Below are 22,119 nucleotides of genomic sequence, written 5' to 3'. Positions count from 1 at the left end.
GACATAATCTAATGTTTTGCTTTCGTTGTAAAGCCTTTTTGAATTCGGACAGTGTGGTTAGATAAAGGAGAGTCTTGTCTTTAAAATGGTGTAAAATAGTCATATGTTTGAAAAATTGAAGTTTTTGTATTTTTGAGGAATTTGTCATTCGCGCCACGCCCATCATTGGCTATTGGAGCAGGTGTTCCGCTAGCGGAACGTCTAGATGTAAGTTAAGAAAGGCATTGATGTTTATGGTTAGGTACAGTCGTGCAACGATTGTGCTTTTTTTCGCAAATGCGCTTTTGTTAAATCATCCTCCGTTTGGCTGTCGGCTGTCTTTGTTAGGAAGAAATAGTATTCACAGTTAGCAACAAGCCAGGCAGCCCAAACTGCTGCATATACCCTGACTCTGTTGCAAGAGAAGTGACACATTTTCCCTAGTTAAAAGAAATTCATGTTAGCAGGCAATATTAACTAAATATGTAGGTTTAAAAAATATATACTTGTGTATTGATTTTAAGGAAGGCATTGATGTTTATGGTTGGAGCAACGTGTACCTAAGCGATTCTATGCAATGCAGGACAGGCTAGATAAACTAGTATTATCATCAACCATGTGTAGTTAACTAGTGATTATGATTGATTGATTGTTTTTTATAAGATAAGTTTAATGCTAGCTAGCAACTTACCTTGGCTTCTTACTGCATTCGCGTAACAGGCAGGCTCGGGGAGTGCAATGTAAAGCAAGCAGGTGGTTAGAGCGTTGGACTAGTTAACCGTAAGGTTGCAAGATTGAATCCCATAGCTGACAAGGTAAAAATCTGTCATTCTGCCCCTGAACAAGGCAGTTAACCCACCGTTCCTAGGCCATCATTGAAAATAAGAATGTGTTCTTAACTGACTTGCCTAGTTAAATAAAGGTGTAAAAATAAATAAATTGGCCAAATCGGCGCCCAAAAATACAGATTTTCGATTGTAATGAAAATTTGAAATCGGCCCTAATTAATCGGCCATTCCGATTAATCGGTCGACCTCTAGTATGTACGGCAGGACCAAATCGGAAAGATGGTTAGGAGCAAGCCCTTGTAATGCTTTGTAGGTTAGCAGTAAAACCTTGAAATTAGCCCTTGCCTTAACAGGAAGCCAGTGTAGGGAGGCTAGCACTGGAGTAATATGATCATTTTTTTTGGTTCTTGTCAGGATTCTAGCAGCTGTATTTAGTACTAACTGAAGTTTATTTAGTGCTTTATGCAGGTAGCCGGAAAGTAGAGCATTGCAGTAGTCTAACCTAGAAGTTACAAAAGCATGGATACATTTTTCAGCATCATTTTTAGGCAGAACATTTCTGATTTTTTAAATGTTACATAAAGGGAAAATAGCTGTCCTTGAAACAGTCTTGATATGTTCGTCAAAAGAGAGATCAGGGTCCAGAGTAACGCCGATGTCCTTCACTGTTTTATTTGACATGACTGTACAAACATCAAGATTCATTGTCAGATTCAACAGAAAATCTCATTGTTTCTTGGGACCTAGAACAAGCATCTCTGTTTTGTCTGAGTTTAGAAGTAGAAAGTTTGCAGCCATCCACTTCCTTATACACTGCTCAAAAAAATAAAGGGAACACTTAAACAACACAATGTAACTCCAAGTCAATCACACTTCTGTGAAATCAAACTTTCCACTTAGGAAGCAACACTGATTGACAATAAATTTCACATGCTGTTGTGCCAATGGAATAGACAACAGGTGGAAATTATAGGCAATTAGCAAGACACCCCCAATAAAGGAGTGGTTCTGCAGGTGGGGACCACAGACCACTTCTCAGTTCCTATGCTTCCTGGCTGATGTTTTGGTCACTTTTCAATGCTGGCAGTGCTTTCACTCTAGTGTGAGTCTACAACCCACACAAGTGGCTCAGGTAGTGCAGCTCATCCAGGATGGGACATCAGTGCGAGCTGTGGCAAGAAGGTTTGCTGTGTCTGTCAGCGTAGTGTCCAGAGCATGGAGGCGCTACCAGGAGACAGGCCAGTACATCAGGAGACGTGGAGGAGGCCGTAGGAGGGCAACAACCCAGCAGCAGAACCGCTACCTCTGCCTTTGTGCAAGGAGGAGCAGGAGAAGCACTGCCAGAGCCCTGCAAAATGACCTCCAGCAGGCCACAAATGTGCATCTGTCTGCTCAAACGGTCAGAAACAGACTCCATGAGGGTGGTATGAGGGCTCGACGTCCACAGGTGGGGGTTGTGCTTACAGCCCAACACCGGTGCCCTGTGCTCTTCACAGATGAAAGCAGGTTCACACTGAGCACGTGCCAGACATGACAGAGTCTGGAGACGCCGTGGAGAACGTTCTGCTGCCTGCAACATCCTCCAGCATGACCGGTTTGGCGGTGGGTCAGTCATGGTGTGGGGTGGCATTTCTTTGGGGGGCCGCACAGCCCTCCTTGTGCTCGCCAGAGGTAGCCTGACTGCCATTAGGTACCGAGATGAGATCCTCAGACCCCTTGTGAGACCATATGCTGGTGCGGTTGGCCCTGGGTTCCTCCTAATGCAAGACAATGCTAGACCTCATGTGGCTGGAGTGTGTCAGCAGTTCCTGCAAGAGGAAGGCATTGATGCTATGGAATGGTCCGCCCGTTCCCCAGACCTGAATCCAATTGAGCACATCTGGGACATCATGTCTCGCTCCATCCACCAACGCCACGTTGCACCACAGACTGTCCAGGAGTTGGCGGATGCTTTAGTCCAGGTCTGGGAGGAGATCCCTCAGGAGACCATCCGCCACCTCATCAGGAGCATGCCCAGGCGTTGTAGGGAGGTCATACAGGCACGTGGAGGCCACACACACTACTGAGCCTCATTTTGACTTGTTTTAATGACATTACATCAAAGTTGGATCAGCCTGTAGTGTGGTTTTCCACTTTAATTTTGAGTGTGACTCCAAATCCAGACCTCCATGGGTTGATAAATTGGATTTCCATTGATTATTTTTGTGTGATTTTGTTGTCAGCACATTCAACTATGTAAAGAAAAAAGTATTTAATAAGATTACTTCTTTCATTCAGATCTAGGATGTGTTGTTTAAATGTTCCCTTTATTTTTTTGAGCAGTATACATTTACATTTTAGTCATTGTCATTTTTTTTTTGTACTGGCCCCCCGTGGGAATCGAACCCACAACCCTCGCGTTGCACACACCATGCTGGCGTTGCAAACACCATGCTCTACCAACTGAGCCACAGGGAAGACTTATGTCTGAAACACAGGCGAGGGCAATTTTGGGGCTTTATCATGTTTCATTGAAATGTACAGCTGTGTGTCATCCGCATAGCAGTGAAAGTTAATATTATGTTTTCGAATGACATCCCCAAGAGGTAAAATATATAGTGAAGACAATAGTGGTCCTTCACGGAACCTTGAGGAAAACCGAAATGTACAGTTGATTTGTCAGAGGACAAACCATTCAGAGAGAAACTGATATCTTTCCAACAGATAAGATCTAAACCAGGCCAGAACTTGTCCGTGTAGACCAATTTGGGTTTCCAATCTCTCCAAAAGAATTTGGTGATCGATGGTATCAAAAGCAGCACTAAGGTCTAGGAGCACGAGGACAGATGCAGAGCCTTGGTCTGACACCATTAAAAGGTAATTTACCACCTTCACAAGTGCAGTATCAGTGCTATGATGGGGTCTAAAACCAGACTGAAGCATTTTGTATACATTATTTGTCTTCAGGAAGGTAGTGAGTTGCTGCGCAACAGCTTTTTCTAAAATCCAGGACCTCTATACCAGGCGGTGTCAGAGGAAGACCCTAAAAATGGTCAAAGACTCCAGCCACCCTAGTCATAGACTGTTCTCTCTCCTACCGCACGGCATGCGTTACCGTAGCGCCAAGTCTAGGTCCAAAAGGCTTCTCAGCAGCTTCTACCCCCAAGCCAGAAGACTCCTGAACAGCTAATCAAATGGCTACCCAGACTATTTGCATTGCCCCCCCGTACGCTGCTGTTACTCTCTTTATTATCTATGCATAGTCACTTTAACTCTACCTACATGTACATATTACCTCGACTAACCAGGTCCCTGCCGCACATTGACTCTGTACTGGTACCCCCTGTATATAGCCTCGCTGTTGTTATTTTGCTGCTGCACTTTAATTATTTGTTACTTTGATTTTTTACTTAATAACATGTATTTTTCTAAAAGCTGCATTGTTGGTTAAAGGCTTGTAAGTAATCATTTCACTGTAAGGTTTGCACAGTGCATGTGACAAATAAAATTTGATTTGATTTGCATGTTTTCACTACAAAAAAGCTACAGGGGCAGCCAAGTTTGTCGTCACTCAGTCAGAATGCGCATTAGCATTTCATATTTTTCCCCTACCCTTGCCTCACTTGTTAAATATTATGCACGTTGACAGCTTGATAGCAAACGTCCTGGCCATGTGATTTATCATAGTAGCAGTCAGCAGCAATCTAAATGATCGGACTGAAAACATGCGAGGAAATGGAATCATGAAGCGAGTGGATGGAGAAATAAAGTTTCAGCCTATCCAATCAGAGCAGCAGGATCAACGCACAGCTTGCCTTTGTCTTTACAGACAGGAAAGCTAGCCAGTTGAGTTAGTTAGACCATGTAGCACCTCCCTTGACTGACTGACATGAGAAGGTTGCGAAAATATATATTTTTCCTGATCACAGATAATTACAAAAAATACTCTGTTCAAAATCATATCCATTAAGTTGCCCATATACTGATTTTGGCAGACTACTTGGCACACCACTAATATTTACAATGTGCAGGGATACTGGAGTGGTAGGATTAGATATGTATAAGTGTAGATGACTAGGAATCAGGACATATGATAGACAGAGTAGTAGCAGTGTATATGATGATTGTGTGTAGAGTCAGTATGAATATGTGTGTTTGTGTGCAGTAGGCTTGGGTGGTATACTGTATCCCGTGGTTTTTTGAAATACCCTCAGTATGATTTTCCAATTTTGTCTGTCATTTACAAAAAATAAATACATTTGAATATTAGTACTTTTTAAATAAATACCTGCAGTCAACTTGTGCACTAGGTAATAGATAAAGCAGATTGCATTTATAATTTTGCCTGTTAGATTATTTTTCATTATGAAGCTTACCAGTACTAGTTTCCCAAAACAGCTGTTTTAACCAGTCGTGTGTTTGTTTACAAAGAAGCATAACAAGCAAAATGGGAGCTTCTTGTGGTGAGTCACTCCTGCAGCGCAACTTAAGAGAGGTGATAAAGTTACACTTTTTGCCAGCTGTATATCTTATAACTATTAAGTTAACGCTTTTTATTTAACCAGGTAAGTTGACTGAGAACTCATTCTCAATAACAGAAACGACCTGGGGAATAGTTAAAGGAGGGGGCATGAATGAGCCAATTGGAAGCTGAGGATTATTAGGTGACCATGATGGTTTGAGGGCCAGATTGGGAATTTAGCCAGGACACCAGGGTTAACACCCCTACTCTTACGATAAGTGCAATGGGATCTTTAGTGACTACAGAGAGTCAGGACACCCATTTAACGTCCCATCCGAAAGACGGCACCCTGCACAGGGCAATGGCCAAAATCACTGCCCTGGGATCTCTTTTTAAATTTTTTGATCAGAGGAAAGAGTGCTTCCTACTGACCTTCCAAGACCACTTCCAGCAGCATCTGTTTTCCCATCCATGGACCCATCCTGCTTAGCTTCAGTGGCAAGCCAGAAGTGGGATGCAGGGTGGTATGCTGCTGGTTCTAAGATGTGACAAATAAATTCTCTCCAGCTGGGTTTTTACTAACATGCTGATTTAACAAGCGCATTCGCGAAAAAAGCACTGTCGTTGCACCAATGTGTACCTAACCATAAACATCAACGCCTTTCTTAAAATCAATACACAAGTATATATTTTTAAACCTGCATATTGAGTTAATATTGCCTGCTAACATGAATTTCTTTTAACTAGGGGAATTGTGTCACTTCTCTTGCGTTCTGTGTAACAGAGTCAGGGTATATGCAGCAGTTTGGGCTGTCTGGCTGGTTGCGAACTGTGTGAAGACTATTTCTTCCTAACAAAGAGAGCCAACTTTGCTTAACGGGGGATGATTTAACAAAAGCGCATTTGAAAAAAGCACAATCGTTGCACGAATGTACCTAACCATAAACATCAATGCCTTCCTTAAAATCAATACACAGAAGTATATTTTTTTAAACCTGCATATTTAGTTAAAAGAAATTCATGTTAGCATGCAATATTAAACTAGGGAAATTGTGTCACTTCTCTTGCGTTCATTGCACGCAGAGTCAGGGTATATGCAACAGTTTGGGCCGCCTGGCTCCTTGTGAACTAATTTGCCAGAATTTTACGTAATTATGACAACATTGAAGGTTGTGCAATGTAACAGCAATATATATAGACTTATGGATGCCACCCGTTAGATAAAATACGGAACGGTTCCATATTTCACTGAAAGAATAAACGTTTTGTTTTCGAAATGATAGTTTCCGGATTTGACCATATTAATGACCTAAGGCTCGTATTTCTGTGTGTTATTATATTATTATTATTAAGTCTATGATTTGATAGCGCAGTCTGACTGAGCGGTGGTAGGCAGCAGCATTCATTCAAACAGCACTTTACTGCGTTTTGCCAGCAGCTCTTCGCAATGCTTTTTTTTATTGCGCTGTTTATGACTTCAAACCTATCAACTCCCGAGATTAGGCTGGCAATAATAAAGTACCTATTAGAACATCCAATAGTCAAAGGTATATGAAATACAAATGGTATAGAGAGAAATAGTTCTATAATAACTACAACCTAAAACTTCTTACCTGGGAATATTGAAGACTCATGTTAAAAGGAACCACCAGCTTTCATATGTTCTCATGTTCTGAACAAGGAACTTAAACGTTAGCCTTTTTGTATTCCAAGAAATTGTACCTATTTCTCAAAAACGTAAGCGATTTAGGCAACAAAAATAATAAACATACACTACAAAAGTATGTGGACATTTAAACTGAGTGGATTCAACTATTTCAGCTGAATTGGAACGCCAACTACGAGCCAGGCCTATTCGCCCATCATCAGTGCACGACCTCACTAATGCTGTTGTGGCTGAATGGAAGCAAGTCCCTGCAGCAATGTTCCAACGTTTAGTGAAAACCCTTCACAGAAGAGTGGAGGCTCTTATAGCAGCAAAGGGGGTACGAACTCCATATTAATACCCATGATTTTGGAATGAGATGTTCGGCGAGCAGGTGTCCACATGTGTGTGCACACAGTACCAGTCAAAAGTTTGGACACACCTACTCATTCAAGGGTTTTTCTTCATTTTTACTATTTTCTACATTGTAGAATAATAGTGAAGACTTCAAAACTATGAAATAACACACAGGGAATCATGTAGTAAGTAAAAAAGTGTTGAATAAAATATATTTCAGATTCTTCAAAGTAGCCACCCTTTGCCTTGACATCTTTGCACACTCTTGACATTCTCTCAACCAGCTTCATGAGGTAGTCACCTGGAATGCATTTAAATGAACAGGTGTGCCTTGTTAAGTTAATTTGTGGAATTTCTTTTCTTAATGCGTTTGAGCCAATCCGTTGTGTTGTGACAAGGTAGGGGTGGTATACAGAAGATAGCCCTATTATGGTCAGAACACTTTTTTGGTTACCACATGATTCCATATGTGTTATTTCACTATTATTCTACAATGAAAACCCTTGAATGAGTAGGTGTGTCCAAACCTTTGACTGGTACTGTATATTATTTAGTATATGTTCTGTAAATACGAAATTAAATCATTGATAGGCTAATTTTGTCACTTGTGAATGATGCCCAGCATAAGGCCAGAAACGATGCATACCTTTTTTTTTGTGACTTTTTCAAATCATAGTCGCCTAGCCCATAGGCCTACCTGTTTTGATGAGGGTTATTTAGCAACTAAAGTGGCCAAATACATTTCTTAACATGAAGCACATTAATCTGCTTTCCAATGGGTGTAGAGCGTAACTGGCATTCATACGCAGCCTGTGAGTTTCAAGTTTGGGGAAGATAATTTTCACCATTAAAAAACACATTTTATAATAAAAGCATTACATGCATAATCGCATTTGCAGTCACTTTTGATATGTGTTTTCCTGCTAATGGAACATTCGCGCTTATAGGCTACTGCCGTGTGCGCATTGCTGCGCTTATAATGTGAAGAAATAAACTATTAGGCTATCAACATTTTAAGCTAAATGTTCTGTTGCATCAGCCTCATTGCTTAAGACAGGTGTTTTGATGCTAGTGGTTGTATTAATTTGGGATCTATTTTAGGAATATTACTTGGCACAGAATAGAATAGGTCAACTTTTATACTATGGGGGATAGTAGATTAACATAGGCTAGTGCTTTTGCTGTTCGTTAGGCCTACTCATCTTGTTGGCTGACAAATTAAATGTGGACAGTTCTTCCAGTATCTTCAATATGCACCTCGGAATTGGATAAGGACAGTTGTGTCCCCGGTGTGTCTATCTTCACTTGTAGCCTGTGAGAAAGACCCGATCACATGACGGATAGCCATGTGAGTGAGAGGTGCTTCGGAGCATACAGGGAGAAGGGAATAATAATTATTACATCCAGCCTAAGGGCACAATGGCCACTGACCGCAAAAGGCCTGGATTTTTGAAGGGGGCAGTATGGCCACACAAAGGGGATACCGCCGGAAAATTCAAGGCATTATCAAGTGTTTGTCAAAAACTAACTGGAGCTCATGCCTTTCATGCAACTTTTTTCAAATCATTAGTTTCATCATGCAGCCTTAGACTATATTAAAAATGAAAACATAGAGCCCAACATATGTATCACATAATTATAAATTAAGCATATAGGAGTACTTGTTTCTTTAAACACTCAACACAGAATAGCTGCATGTGCGCACTCCTTCAAATCGTTAATAGAAAATATCCTTTGTATTTTATTCAGCTATGTTCAATTGTATTTTTCATACTGTTAAATGGTATAAAATAATGCCACGGAATTCTAAGCAAATCTTGTCTGCTAAATTAACTAGTGTAGCCCACAGCCATATGGCATAGCCAGATCAGGACCTTACATAAGGACAACTCAGAGTATGCTATTCAGTTCTTCTGAAATAGACTACATTTTCTTCATATCATGGTTCTTTAGACCTGTCTAAAATAAATAATGGATTTATTGTGAAGGTGTAGGCTATATTACATGGATTTATTAGACTTAAAATATAGATGTTCCAAAGGTCTGCATCAGTGGCTTGTGTGCTATGTGTGAAAGCCAGGAGATGCTAAATGTGTTTGTTAATTAATGATCAATTACCGTGAGACCGGCAGTTATTTGCTTGACTATCACCAGCTGACAATATTGTGAGCTACCTATTGCACCCTCTACAACCACTGTGATTATTATTTGACCCTGCTGGTTATCTATGAACATTTCAACATCTTGAAGAACAATCTGTACTTAATGGCCATGCACTCTTATAATCTCCACCCGGCACAGCCAGAAGAGGACCGGCCCGGTTTCTTCCTAGGTTCCTGCCTTTCAATGGAGTTTTTCCTAGCCACTGTGCTTCTACATCTGCATTGCTTGCTGTTTGTGGTTTTAGGATCAGTTTCTGTATAGCACTTTGACATCTGCTGATGTAAAAAGGGCTTTATAAATACATTTGATTTGATGCTCTGGTACCACTTGCCATGTGGAAGCAGAGAGAACAGTCTGTGGCTGGAGTCTTTAACAATTTTCCGGTCTTTCATGTTCACACTGAATGACCCTAAAGCTTTCTCACTGTCAGGTTTGGGTTCAATTCAGTTTTCAATTGAGGAAGTGAATTTCAATTGACTTCCTGAATCGAAATGAATTTTGACCCCATCCTGTTCAGTGCAGTAGGTACATAGCCATTGGTATGTTTCTCTGACATGAAATAATTGCAGCTGTTTGGTTTATTGGTCAGATCCCCCTGAGAAGCCTGTGAACCTGTCCTGCATGGCTGTCCAGTCTGGCCGAAAGATGTCCTCCTGCGTGACGTGCACATGGCAGCCTGGGACAAGAGACGAGAGGCTGAAAACCACTTATACCTTGTTTAGCAGTCTAATGTGAGTGTCATACATAAGGTTAGATACATGGTGGATACCAACATTATTTTTCAAATCGGTGAATGGAAAACCTGGCTTCAGTTCTGAGAACCCCTAAATATCATGGTTCTTAGATAATGTATGTGATTTGTTAATTACTGATTTCTGATCATTTAACAATGTAGATCATTGTTGTGTTTATTCAGTGTCTCAAATAAGAGCAGCAAAGCTAACAGAAGTAGTGGATACATCGACTTCGGCACCTTTCCAAGCTTCATGGAACTTGCTATGTGGGTAGAAGTTGAAAACAAGTTGGGGAAGGTTCGATCTGACATTCTGGATATTTATGCTGCTGATTTGGGTAGGTGGAGTGAAATGTATTTTCTGATTGCCCTTGAGGTTACAATGATTATCATCTTCCCCATATAGTTTAATGGTTTGTCTTGTTTTGCAGTGAAAACGAATCCCCCGTCAGATGTCAATATTATTTCTGAGAATAATTTTTCCAGGACTCTCTTAGTGAGTTGGAAGCACCCTATCCATGTAACCTATGTAACGCTGAAATACAACATCAGGTTCTGCACTGTGGGCTCTGGAGACTGGACTGAGGTAAATAGCCACAATCACAATACATGTTAAAAGGATATTCTTTAGACCTCAGAAGTAGACTAATGTTGATATGTCCCATGCCATTTGTTGTAACCTCAATCCCAAAATGAAAGGATAAGCATCATATAATTTCCTGGTAAAGGGATATAGTATGATCTACACAACCGATGGCATTGGGTGTATATGGCATGGGCTTGATGTTAGACTTGTTATAAGGTGTGTAAACATCTGGCAAACGTTAGAGTGAAATCTCTCTTTAATGTTAAAAGCCATCTATCCTATCCTTATTCTGATAGGTGTTATCAACAGTGAATCAAACATTCTACTTGTATTGTTGGTGTTGCAAATGAACTGTAATATGGCACATTGTTGCCCTCTTGACTCCATTTGTCAATATATCCATTTAATTGACTCTCTTTTAGGTACCCCCAAATGACACTGAAAGCTACAAGGAGTCTTTCCGTCTTCAGTACCTCAAGCCGGACACAGAGTATGTAGTGCAGGTGCGATGCATTCATCATAGGGGCTATGGCTATTGGAGTGACTGGAGCGCTAACTCTACCACCAGGATCCCAGAGGACAGTGAGTAGCCATGACAACAAACATATATCATTCTATTATGTTTCATTTAGCATTGTGGCCAACCATGTTAAGCTGTAGAACTCATATGTGAAGTCAGTGTATGAGTGATTTAGTTCAACAATAGTGAGTGTGATCCAGGTAGGTAGTCTATGGACTGCTCAGTTTGTCATATCTCAGATGGCTGAGTTGTATCGATTTTGGCTCTGTTCTTTGCCTAGAGCCTACAACTAAGCCAGACCTATGGAGAGTCGTCATTCCCAGCCAAGTCAAAAGTGAGCGGAGAGTGCAAGTGATGTGTAAGGTAATGAAGGCCATACTGAAAATAGAGTGCCACAGTGATGTCATCATAATACCCATAAAACCTAGTGATCAAACACGGAAATGGTTGCAATATTTTTTTTTCTCGCCATAATTGTTTTCCCATAGGGAATTTTTCAAATACTTCAAAGAAGGTCAGTGTTTTGTGTAGGGTTACATTTTTATAACCATGTAAATCTCGGACAAGGTGACTTACAGGCTTTGATTTTCGATTTTAGTTTTGAGGTTGGTTCTGTTTAGGTGTTGACGAACACTGATTGGAATCATCCTCGTTGGGCAGGACGTGTTGCACTGGTCGCCTCGTTAGTCAGTCATTAGTTTCATCTGTGCTGGCACAGGTGATATTTAAAGAGTGACTGCCCTGAAAAAACAACTAATCCCTTTGAAAACGGCCTATGTGGTATCGATATGAGTCAAAAATGTATTGTGATGTCAAAATTGACTACAAAGTGTAAATAGGATAATTTGTCATAACGCCAGTCTCATCTAAAACAGTTTGGAACCTGAGTACGTCAGAACGAGTACATTTAAAGTTGGGTTTGGAATACAATTGTCAACAATTCATGCCCCTTTTTGTGAAGCTCCACGTGCAAATTGCTCCTCAGCCCACTTCGCTTCCCTCCATTGTTTCATCGCCCCCAACGTGTTCAAAGGCTCACGGACGTTTTGAGACAGATTGACCATGGCTCCGGTTCGACAATGCATGCTTCCAGCAGGATGCACAGCCAATTATGGTTTCCATGCTCTGCCTAATACCCTACCATGCAGAATAGGTGGTTGGATTTCGTTGGACCACAGTGATGGTGAGTATACCGGTAGCTAGACCATAGACTGCTGGTTATATATCTGGTTATGTACATTTTGATAGTCATTATCACCGCTAGCAGAGCTACAGTTGAAGTCAAAAGTTTACTTACACCTTAGCCAACTATATTTAAACTCAGTTTTTCACAATTCCTGACATTTAATCCCAGTAAAAATGAACCCTGTCTTAGGTCAGTTAGGATCACCACTTTATTTTAAGAATGTGAAATGTCAGAATAATAGTAGAGAGTGATTTATTTCAGCTTTTATTCCTTTCATCACATTCCCAGTGGGTCAGAAGTTTACATACACTCAATTAGTATTTGGTAGCATTGCCTTTAAATTGTTTAACTTGGGTCAAATGTTTCCGGTAGACTTCCACAAGCTTCCCACAATAAGTTGGGTGAATTTTGGCCCATTCGTCCTGACAGAGCTGGTGTAATTGAGTCAGGTTTTTAGGCCTCCTTGCATGCACACGCTTGTCAGTTCTGCAATTTTCCTGCCTCATGATGCCATCTATGTTGGGAAGTACACCAGTCCCTCCTACAGCAAAGCACCCCCAAAACACCACCCCTGTGCTTCACGATTGGGATGGTGTTCTTCAGGCTTGCAAGCCTCTCCCTTTTTCCTCCAAACATAACGATGGTCATTATGGCCAAACAGTTTTATTTTTGTTTCATCAGACCAGAGGACATTTCTCCAAAAAGTACGATCTTTGTCCCCATGTGCAGTTGCAACCCATAGTCTGGCTTTTTTATGGCGGTTTTGAAGCAGTGGCTTCTTTTTTGCTGAACAGCTTTTCAGGTTATGTTGATAAAGGACTTGTTTTACTGTGGATATAGATACTTGTACCTGTTTCAGCCAGCATCTTCACAATGTCCTTTGATGTTGTTCTGGGATTGATTTGCACTTTTCGCACCAAAGTTCGTTCATCTCTAGGAGACAGAATGCATCTCCTTCCTGAGCGTTATGATGGCTGTGTGGTTCCATGGTGTTTATACTTGCGTACTCTTGTTTGTACAGAAGAACGTGGTACCTTCAGGCGTTTGGAAATTGCTTCCAAGGGTGAACCAGACTTGTGAAAGTCTACAAATGTTTTTCTGAGGTTTTGGCTGATTTCTTTTGATTTCCCCATGATGTCAAGCAAAGAGGCACTGAGTTTGAAGGTAGGCCTTGATATACATCCACAGGTACACCTTCAATTGACTCAAATGATGTCAATTAGCCTATCAGAAGCTTCTAAAGCCGCCATTTTCTGGAATTTTCCAAGCTGTTTAAAGGTACAGTCAACTTAGTGTATGTAAACTTCTGACCCACTGGAATTGTGAAACTAATCTGTCTGTAAACAATTGTTGGAAAAATGACTTGTGTCATGCACAAAGTAGTGTCTTAACCGACTTGCCAAAACTATAGTTTGTTAACAATAAATTTGTGGAGTGGTTGATAAACAAGTTTTAACGAGCTAAGTGTATGTAAACTTCCGACTTCAACTGTATTTGGCTTGGAAACATGATAAAATAATTTGGCTTGGAAACATGATAAAATGTTCAAAAGAAGGCAAATAATTAGTAGGAGAACCCTTCGTCATGATTGATGTTGCCAGATTGACTTTAGATGCAGTGTAACTTTAGCCAGCTTAGATTGAGGGGTCCACCGTATTTTAGCTAGCTAACATTAACATTGCTAGCTATTTTGACAAACTTTGCTAGTAACAGTAATGGTAACATGATGACATATGGCAGAGTTGTTTCCTGCTTACTGTTTGCCTACTTTAGCAATGTCATCGTATTTCCATGCCATTAGAAGTTAGTGTAAATTAGACTGAACTGTCACATGAGCCTCCAAGGTGCAACCCATGTCTAGGGCACAAATAAATATTGGATGCATCTGTGGTGGTACTAGCTAATTCATGTCTGACTACAACTGTGTACTAACTAGCAGCAACAAACCCAAACAAACCCAGGGCCATGGCAAAACATGTCATAGTGTAACTGCATCACTGGACTGAATCTATTCCAATCTGGAGCCAGTCAGTCTACATCTGTAAAGCATAAAATTAGCTAGTGACCTGAGTTACTGCCCTATTGACAACGACGGGTTATGTGAAAAGTTGTATTCAAAAATATCCGGCTTGATAAACAATTAGTCTAATTCCCCAGCCAAGCAAATACAACTAGTATTTTGGTTGTGAAGTGCATTAGCAAAACGCTTTATCCTTTCTTTAGAAGAAAATGTAATATACCACTTGGCTGTCTTATATCACCCTGTCACAGGCCCTCCCAGTTGACACCACCTCATAAGATTGTCTGCTGCAGTTGTTCAAGAGATGTCCAGTTTGCAAACATGCAGCGTAGAGATACCAGCATGGGGACCGTCATCAAAATCCAATCAAATTTTATTTGTCACATGCGCCGAATACAACAGGTGTAGACCTCACCGTGAAATGCTTACTTACAAGCTCTCACTGTGTGCATTCCTATGAATGGAACAGTCCTCCACATGTTGGCAAGTATCCGGCCAGCAACCTTCACCTGTCAGCGGCAACCGCTTTCACAGGCTCATCATTTGTACAAATACAGAAGGTAACCCACTTCATTACTTTGATGACCCAATTGTGAAACATAATTTGTAAACTGGCCTTTGTTTGTTTTTTCCTACTTTTTAGATGTGAAATAGAACTGTAAACTCAGTGTTCAGGTTGGTTCCACCAGGGTTATCAATCACCATTGATAATGTGGTGTGTGTGTGTCTGACCAGTATCTTTGAGGGGCCAGGAGCTGATCTACGCTGCTATCCCCATCAATGGGGCTCTGGCAAAGACCTAATTTCTTGCCTTCTCACCAACGGTTGTCAATGGTGAGAACAGAATTTGGTAGGTTTAGGCTGGCCTGTTAACTTCAACATAGTATCATTTATGTCAGATATCACCTATTCTAACTACCATTGGCAATAGAACAGTGACTGTATGTGTGTTCAAAGATACCTGTATGGAGCAAGACTTGCAAGATGATGGGATGGAGTCCGGCGGGCTTGATGCTGTCCGAAATGGAGAGACCTTGCCCTCAGCAATAAAATTATACATTTTTTTTTATTGTCTTTTGATATTATTGATTCCAATGGTACTATCAATGGACCTGTGTTTTCTTCAAACATATCAGGGAACTCCTTTCTTAGGCTACATGGTGTCCTGTACACCATATAGGAAGGTTTGACGACTGACATGTTTGGCAAGGTAGCCCCAGCCCCACCAGACGAAATGCTGATGGGTAAAGTATCTGTATTGGCGATGAATGACAATTGAACAATTGGATGAAAGACAAGTGTAATATTTGCACATTGTTATATTGGCAGAACACAATTTTAACAGTTATGTGAAAGATGGTTTATTCTGTGGAACTGTTACACTTGAAAGTTATCAAAACACTGTGTTTAGAATATCTACTTAAGTTCAGCAATTGCATTCTTATTACTCTGTATGAGTAGGGCCAACCTCCTGCATCTCACATCTGCCTGTAGTTATTGAACTCAGCCAGTTGGACCCATGAGGCGTACTGTCATGCACTCCACATTTACTGCCACCTGACTGCACATGTCCTTAACCTGTAATACATTACATAGATGGAAGGGACTTCATCCCCCACTGGAGGGTAGAAGACATAACCTCATCCAGAGAGTTAGACAGCCACATCCTTAGATTTGGGCAAATAAGACCACAGAAATGCCATTCTGGTTAGACAGCTGAAGTTGTACTCCAGACACAACTGATTTTGATTAGTTAGGTAAAGTGTAGGCATAGTCTTTATAAGCACAATATATTTACAGCAGAACATGTTTTGTATTTGTAACATGAACATGTCCATTTATAAATTTTTTAGGTGATGTATTTACTCTCAAGCTGGGTGACGTTTGTGCAATGTCCACATGTAGCCCACACCTGTAGGCATATTAGTTCTGGGATTTTGCCTCCCAGGAAAGATAAACAGCGGACATAAGGACAGACGAGACAAAACTAGCCAGTTTTAGAATTGTTGTAGGACAGCTGAGCTGATTTTAAACTAGCAGTAGTTGATATTGTTTCCACAGTAACATGTATTTATATTTTGGTATTTGGTATTTTTTTAGGATCCCCATTAGTAGCTGCTCTTCCTGGGGTCCACATGAAACATGACATAATACAGAACATTAATAGACATACAGTTGCAGTCGGAAGTTTACATACGCTTAGGTTGGACTCTTTGGACTCGTTTTTCAACCACTCCACAAATTTCTTGTTAAACTATAGTTTTGGCAAGTCAGTTGTGTCATGCACAAAGTAGATGTCCTAAGTAATTTTTCCAACAATTGTTTACAGACAGATTATTTCACTTATAATTCACTGTATCACAATTCCAGTGGGTCAGAAGTTTACATACACTTCACAAAATGGATGGCATCATGAGAGAGGAAAATTATGTGGATATATTGAAGCCACATCTTAAGACATCAGGAAGTTACACCTTGGACGCAGATGGGTCTTCCAAATGGACAATGACCCCAAACATACTTCCAAAGTTGAGGCAAAATGGCTTAAGGACAACAAAGTCAAGGTATTGGAGTGGCACAAAGCCCTGACCTCAATCCTATTGAACATTTATGGGCAGAACTGAAAAGGCATGTGCGAGCAAGGAGGCCTATAAACCTGACTCAGTTACAGCAGCTCTGTCAGGAGGAATGGGCCAAAATTCACCCAACTTATTGTGGGAAGCTTGTGGAAGGCTACCGGAAACATTTGACCCAAGTTAAACAATTTAAAGGCAATGCTACCAAATACTAATTGAGTGTATGTAAACTTCTGACCCTGGTGATGTAATGAAAGGAATAAAAGCTGAAATAAATCATTCTCTCTACTATTATTCTGACATTTCACATTCTTAATGTAATCACATTGTCCGATTTCAAAAAGGCTTTACCGCGAAAGCATAAAGTTAGATTATGTTAGGACAGGTACAACACAAGAAAAACCACACAGCCATTTTCCAAGCAGGAGAGGGGTCACAAATACCAGAAATTCAGCTAAAATTAAGCACTAACCTTTGACGATCTTCATCAGATGACACTCCTACGACTCAATGTTAGACAATACATGTATGTTTTGTTCGATAAAGTTCATATTTATATCCAAAACCAGAATTTTACATTGGCGCGTGATGTTCAGAAAATATTTTGCCTTTGATACTGCCGGTGAATCAGCACAACAATTTACAAAAACACTCATCCTAAACGTTGATAAAATATTAAACTGTTATTCAAAATTATTGATAACCACCTTTTATGCAACCGCTGTGACAGATTTCAAAAAAGCTTCACGTGGAAAGCACACTTTGCAATAATCTGAGTACGGCGCTCAGAAACATACACCAGGCAATACAGATACCCGCCATTTTGGAGTCATCTAAAATCATAAATAGCATTATAAATATTCACTTACCTTTGATGATCTTCATCAGAAGGCACTTCCAGGAATCCCAGGTCCACAATAAATGTTGTTTTGTTTGATAAAGTCCATAATTTATGTCCAAATACCTCCTTGTTGTTTGCGCATTCAGTAAGCTACTCCAAATGTAGGCAGCGCGCCCAAAATTTCACGACGAAAAGTAAAAAGAAAAGTTATACTTACGTTCGTTGAAACATGTCAAACGTTGTATAGCATCAATCTTTAGGGCGTTTTTAACATAAAACTTCAATAATATTCCAACCGGACGATTCCAATGTCTTGAAAAACGTTTTGGAACACAGATACCTCGTCACGTGAATGCACGCCACAAAACACGTCATTTTCTGAGTCACCAACTTCCCGGCCTTCTTGTTCGCTCTCTGTTCAATGCAAAAGCCTGAAACTAGGTTCTAAAGACTGTTGACATCTAGTGGAAGCCTTAGGAAGTGCAAAATGAACCCTAAGTCACTGTGTGTTAGATAGGCAATGACTTGAAAAGACTACAAGAACCAGATTTCCCACTTCCTGGTTGGATTTTTCTCAGGTTTTTGCCTGCCATATGAGTTCTGTTATACTCACAGATATCATTCAAACAGTTTTAGAAACTTCAGAGTGTTTTCTATCCAAATCTACTAATAATATGCATATTCTAGTTCCTGGGCCCGAGTAGTAGGCCATTTAATTTGGGTACGTTTTTCATCCGGCCTTGAAAATACTGCCCCCCTACCCAAGAGAGGTTAAGGATCAGCGTGGCAGATGTGTTGTTATCTACCCTTACCACCTGGGGGTGGCCCGTCAGGAAGTCCAGGATCTTGTTGCAGAGGGAGGTGTTTAGTCCCAGGGTCCTTAGCTTATTGATGAGCTTTGAAGGCACTATGGTGTTGAACGCTGAGCTGTAGTCAATGAATAGCATTCTCATGTAGGTGTTCCTTTTGTCCAGGTGGGAAAGAGCAGTGTAGAGTGCAATAGAGATTGCATTATCTGTGGATCTGTTGGGGCGGGTCTAGGGAGTGGTTCTAGGGTTTCTGGGATAATGGTGTTGTTGTGAGCCATGACCAGCCTTTCAAAGCCCTTCATGGCTACAGATGTGAGTGCTACGGGCCGGTAGTCATTTAGGCAGGTTACCCGGTTGCTCTCATGCATGCTTCAGTGTTGCTTGCCTCAAAGCGAGCATAGAAGTCATTTAGCTCGTTTTGTAGGCTCGTGTGTCTGGGCAGTTTGCATCTGTGCTTCCCTTTGTATTTGTCGTCCATAATACTTTGTTAGCCCTGCCACATCCGTCGAGTGTCGGAGCCGGTGTAGTACGATTCAATCTTAGTCCTGAATTGACGCTTTGTCTGTTTTGATGGTTTGTCGGAGGGCATAATGGGATTTCTTATAAGCATCCGGGTTAGTGTACCACTCCTTGAAAGCGGTAGCTCTAGCCTTTAACTGGATGCGGATGTTGCCAGTAATCCATGGCTTCCGGTTGGGGTACGTACAGTACTGTGGGGACGACTTCATCGATGCACTTATTGATGAAGCCAGTGACTGATGTGGTGTACTCGTCAATGGAAATATCACTGAAGTTGGAGACTTATACTCCCTCACTAACTTTAAGTGTCAGCTGTCAGAACAGCTTACCGATCACTGCAGCTGTACACAGCTCATCTGTGATTAGCCCATCCAACCATCTACCTACCTCATCCCCATATTTTGTTTTTGTTTTTCTGCACTTTTGCACACCAGTATTTCTACTTGCACATCCTCATCTGCACATATCACTCCAGTGTAAATTCCTAAATTGTAATTACTCCACCACTATTGACCTATTTGTTGCCTTACCTCCTTACTTCATTTGCACACGCTATACAGATTTTTCTATTGTGTTATTGACTGTACGTTTGTTTATCCCATGTGTAACTCTGTGTTGTTTTTGTCGCACTGCTTTGCTTTATCTTGGCCAGGTCGCAGTTGTAAATGAGAACTTGTTCTCTACTGGCCTACCTGGTTAAATAAAGGTGAAATAAATAAATAAAAAATGCCATCGGAAGAATCCCATAACATATTCTAGTCTGTGCTAGCAAAGCAGTCCTGTTGCTTAGCATCTGCGTCATCTGACCACTAACGCTTTGAGCGAGTCACTTGTACTTCCTGCTTTAGATTTAGCTTGTAAGCAGGAATCAGGACAATAGAGTTATGGTCAGATTTGCCAAATGGAGGGCGACAGAGCTTTGTACGTGTCTGTGTGTGGAGTAAAGGTGGTCTAGAGCACATGTATGTTGATAGAATACATTTTATTTAACTAGGCAAGTCAGTTAAGAACAGATTATTATATTTTACAATGACGGCCTACCCGTCATCAAATTAGGTGAAACGGATTTAAGTTTCCCTGCGTTAAAGTCCCCAGCCACTAGGAGCGCTACCTCTGGATTAGCATTTTCTTGTTTGCTTATGGATTTATACAGCTCATTGATTGCGGTCTTAGTGACAGCATCGGTTTGTGGTGGTAAATAGACAGCTAATATAGATAGATGAACTCCCTTGGTAGATAGTGTGCTCTACAGTTTATCATGAGATACTCTACCGCAGGCTAGGAAAACCTTGAGACTTCCTTAATACTTGATTTTGTGCACCAGCTGTTATTTACAAATAGATACAGACCGCCACCCCTTGTCTTACCGGAGGTAGCTGTTCTGTCTTGCTGATGCATGGAAAACCCAGCCAGCTGTATCTTATCCATGTCGTCGTTCAGCCAGGACTCAGTGAAACAAGATAACAGTTTTTAATGTCCCGTTGGTAGGATAGTCTTGATCGGAGCTCATCCATTGTATTATCCAATGATTGCACGTTGGCTAATAGGACTGATGGTAGAGGCAGATTACCCACTCGCGTCGAATCCTTACAAGGCACCCCAACCTACGTCCCTGATATCTCGGTCTCTTCTTCATGCGAATGACGGGCCCTTGTCGGGTGTCTGAGGTAAATCCTTCACGTCCGACGAGTTAAAGAAAAAAATCTTCGTCCATTACGCTGTAAGTAATCGCTGTCCTGATATCCAGAAGCTATTTTTGGTCATATGAGATGGTGGCAGAAAACATTGTGTACAAATAAGTTACAAATAACGAGAAAAAACAAACAACAGCACAATTGGTTAGTCTCAGAAATGGCTAATATACACTACTGGTCAATTTTTAGAACATCTATTCATACAAGGTTTTGTATTATTATTATTTTTTACTATTTTCTACATTGTAGAATAATAGTGAAGACATCAAAACTATTAAATAATACATATGGAATCATGTAGCAACCAAATAAAGTGTTTGCGGAGGCCAGGTCATCCGATGCAGCACTCCATCACTCTCCTTGGTAAAATAGCCCTTACACAGCCTGGAGGTGTGTTGGGTCATTGTCCTGTTGAAAAAGAAATTATAGTTCCACTAAGCTCAAACCAGATGGGATGGCATATCGCTGCAGAATGCTGTGGTAGCCATGCTGGTTAAGTGTGCCTTGAATTCAAAATAAATCAGACTGTGTCACCGGGCAAAGCACCCCCACACCATAACACCACCTCCATGCTTTACGGTGGGAAATACACACCCGGAGATAATCCGTTCACCTACTCTGCGTCTCATAAAGACACTACGGTTGGAACCAAAAATCTCAAATTTGTACTCATCAAACCAAAGGACAGATTTCCACAGTCTAATGTCCATTGCTTGTTTTTCTTGGCCCAAGCAAGTCTCTTCTTCTTATTGGTGTCTTTTTGGTAGTGTTTTATTTGCAGCAGTTCGACCATGAAGGCCTGATTCACAGTCTCCTATGAACAGTCGATGTTGATGTGTCTGTCACTTGAACTCTGAAGCATTTATTTGGGCTGCAATTTCTGACACTGGTAACTCTAATGAACTTATCCTCTGCAGCAGAGGTAACTCTGGGTCTTCCATTCCTTTGGCGGTTCTCATGAGAGCCAGTTTCATCATAGTGCTTAAAGGTTTTTGGGACTGCACTTGAAGAAACTTTCAAAGTTCTTGAAATTCTCCGGATTGACTGACCTTCATGTCTTAAAGTAATGATGGACTGTTGTTTCTCTTTGCTCATTTGAGCTGTTTTTGTCATAATATGGACTTGGTCTTTTATCAAATAGGGCTATCTTCTGTATACCACCCTACTTTGTCACAACACAACTGATTGGCTCAAATGCATTAAGAAGGAAAGAAATTCCACAAATTAACTTTTAACAAGGCACACCTTTTAATTGAAATGCA

General features: G+C 40.8%; 1 protein-coding gene and 1 long non-coding RNA gene across 2 annotated transcripts in view; both read left to right on the top strand.

Moving 5' to 3' along the window:
- LOC115203782 (interleukin-6 receptor subunit beta) overlaps positions 1-22,119 on the top strand; it is an 81,422-nt gene that overhangs the window by 15,300 nt on the left and 44,003 nt on the right. Inside the window, exons 4-8 of the mRNA XM_029768766.1 lie at positions 9,963-10,104; positions 10,290-10,444; positions 10,538-10,692; positions 11,115-11,274; positions 11,493-11,575. Coding sequence (XP_029624626.1) covers positions 9,963-10,104; positions 10,290-10,444; positions 10,538-10,692; positions 11,115-11,274; positions 11,493-11,575 — 695 coding nt within the window. The remainder of the gene's footprint in view (positions 1-9,962; positions 10,105-10,289; positions 10,445-10,537; positions 10,693-11,114; positions 11,275-11,492; positions 11,576-22,119) is intronic.
- LOC115203783 (uncharacterized) lies at positions 11,582-15,486 on the top strand. The gene is made up of 2 exons (XR_003880252.1): positions 11,582-12,395; positions 14,670-15,486. It is a non-coding gene; the product is annotated as an uncharacterized LOC115203783 (long non-coding RNA).

Source organism: Salmo trutta, chromosome 12 (assembly GCF_901001165.1).
Source record: "Salmo trutta chromosome 12, fSalTru1.1, whole genome shotgun sequence".
Lineage (NCBI taxonomy): Eukaryota > Metazoa > Chordata > Actinopteri > Salmoniformes > Salmonidae > Salmo > Salmo trutta.
The sequence above is the reverse complement of the archived record's forward strand: the minus strand, read 5'-3'. Positions and strand labels throughout refer to the sequence as shown.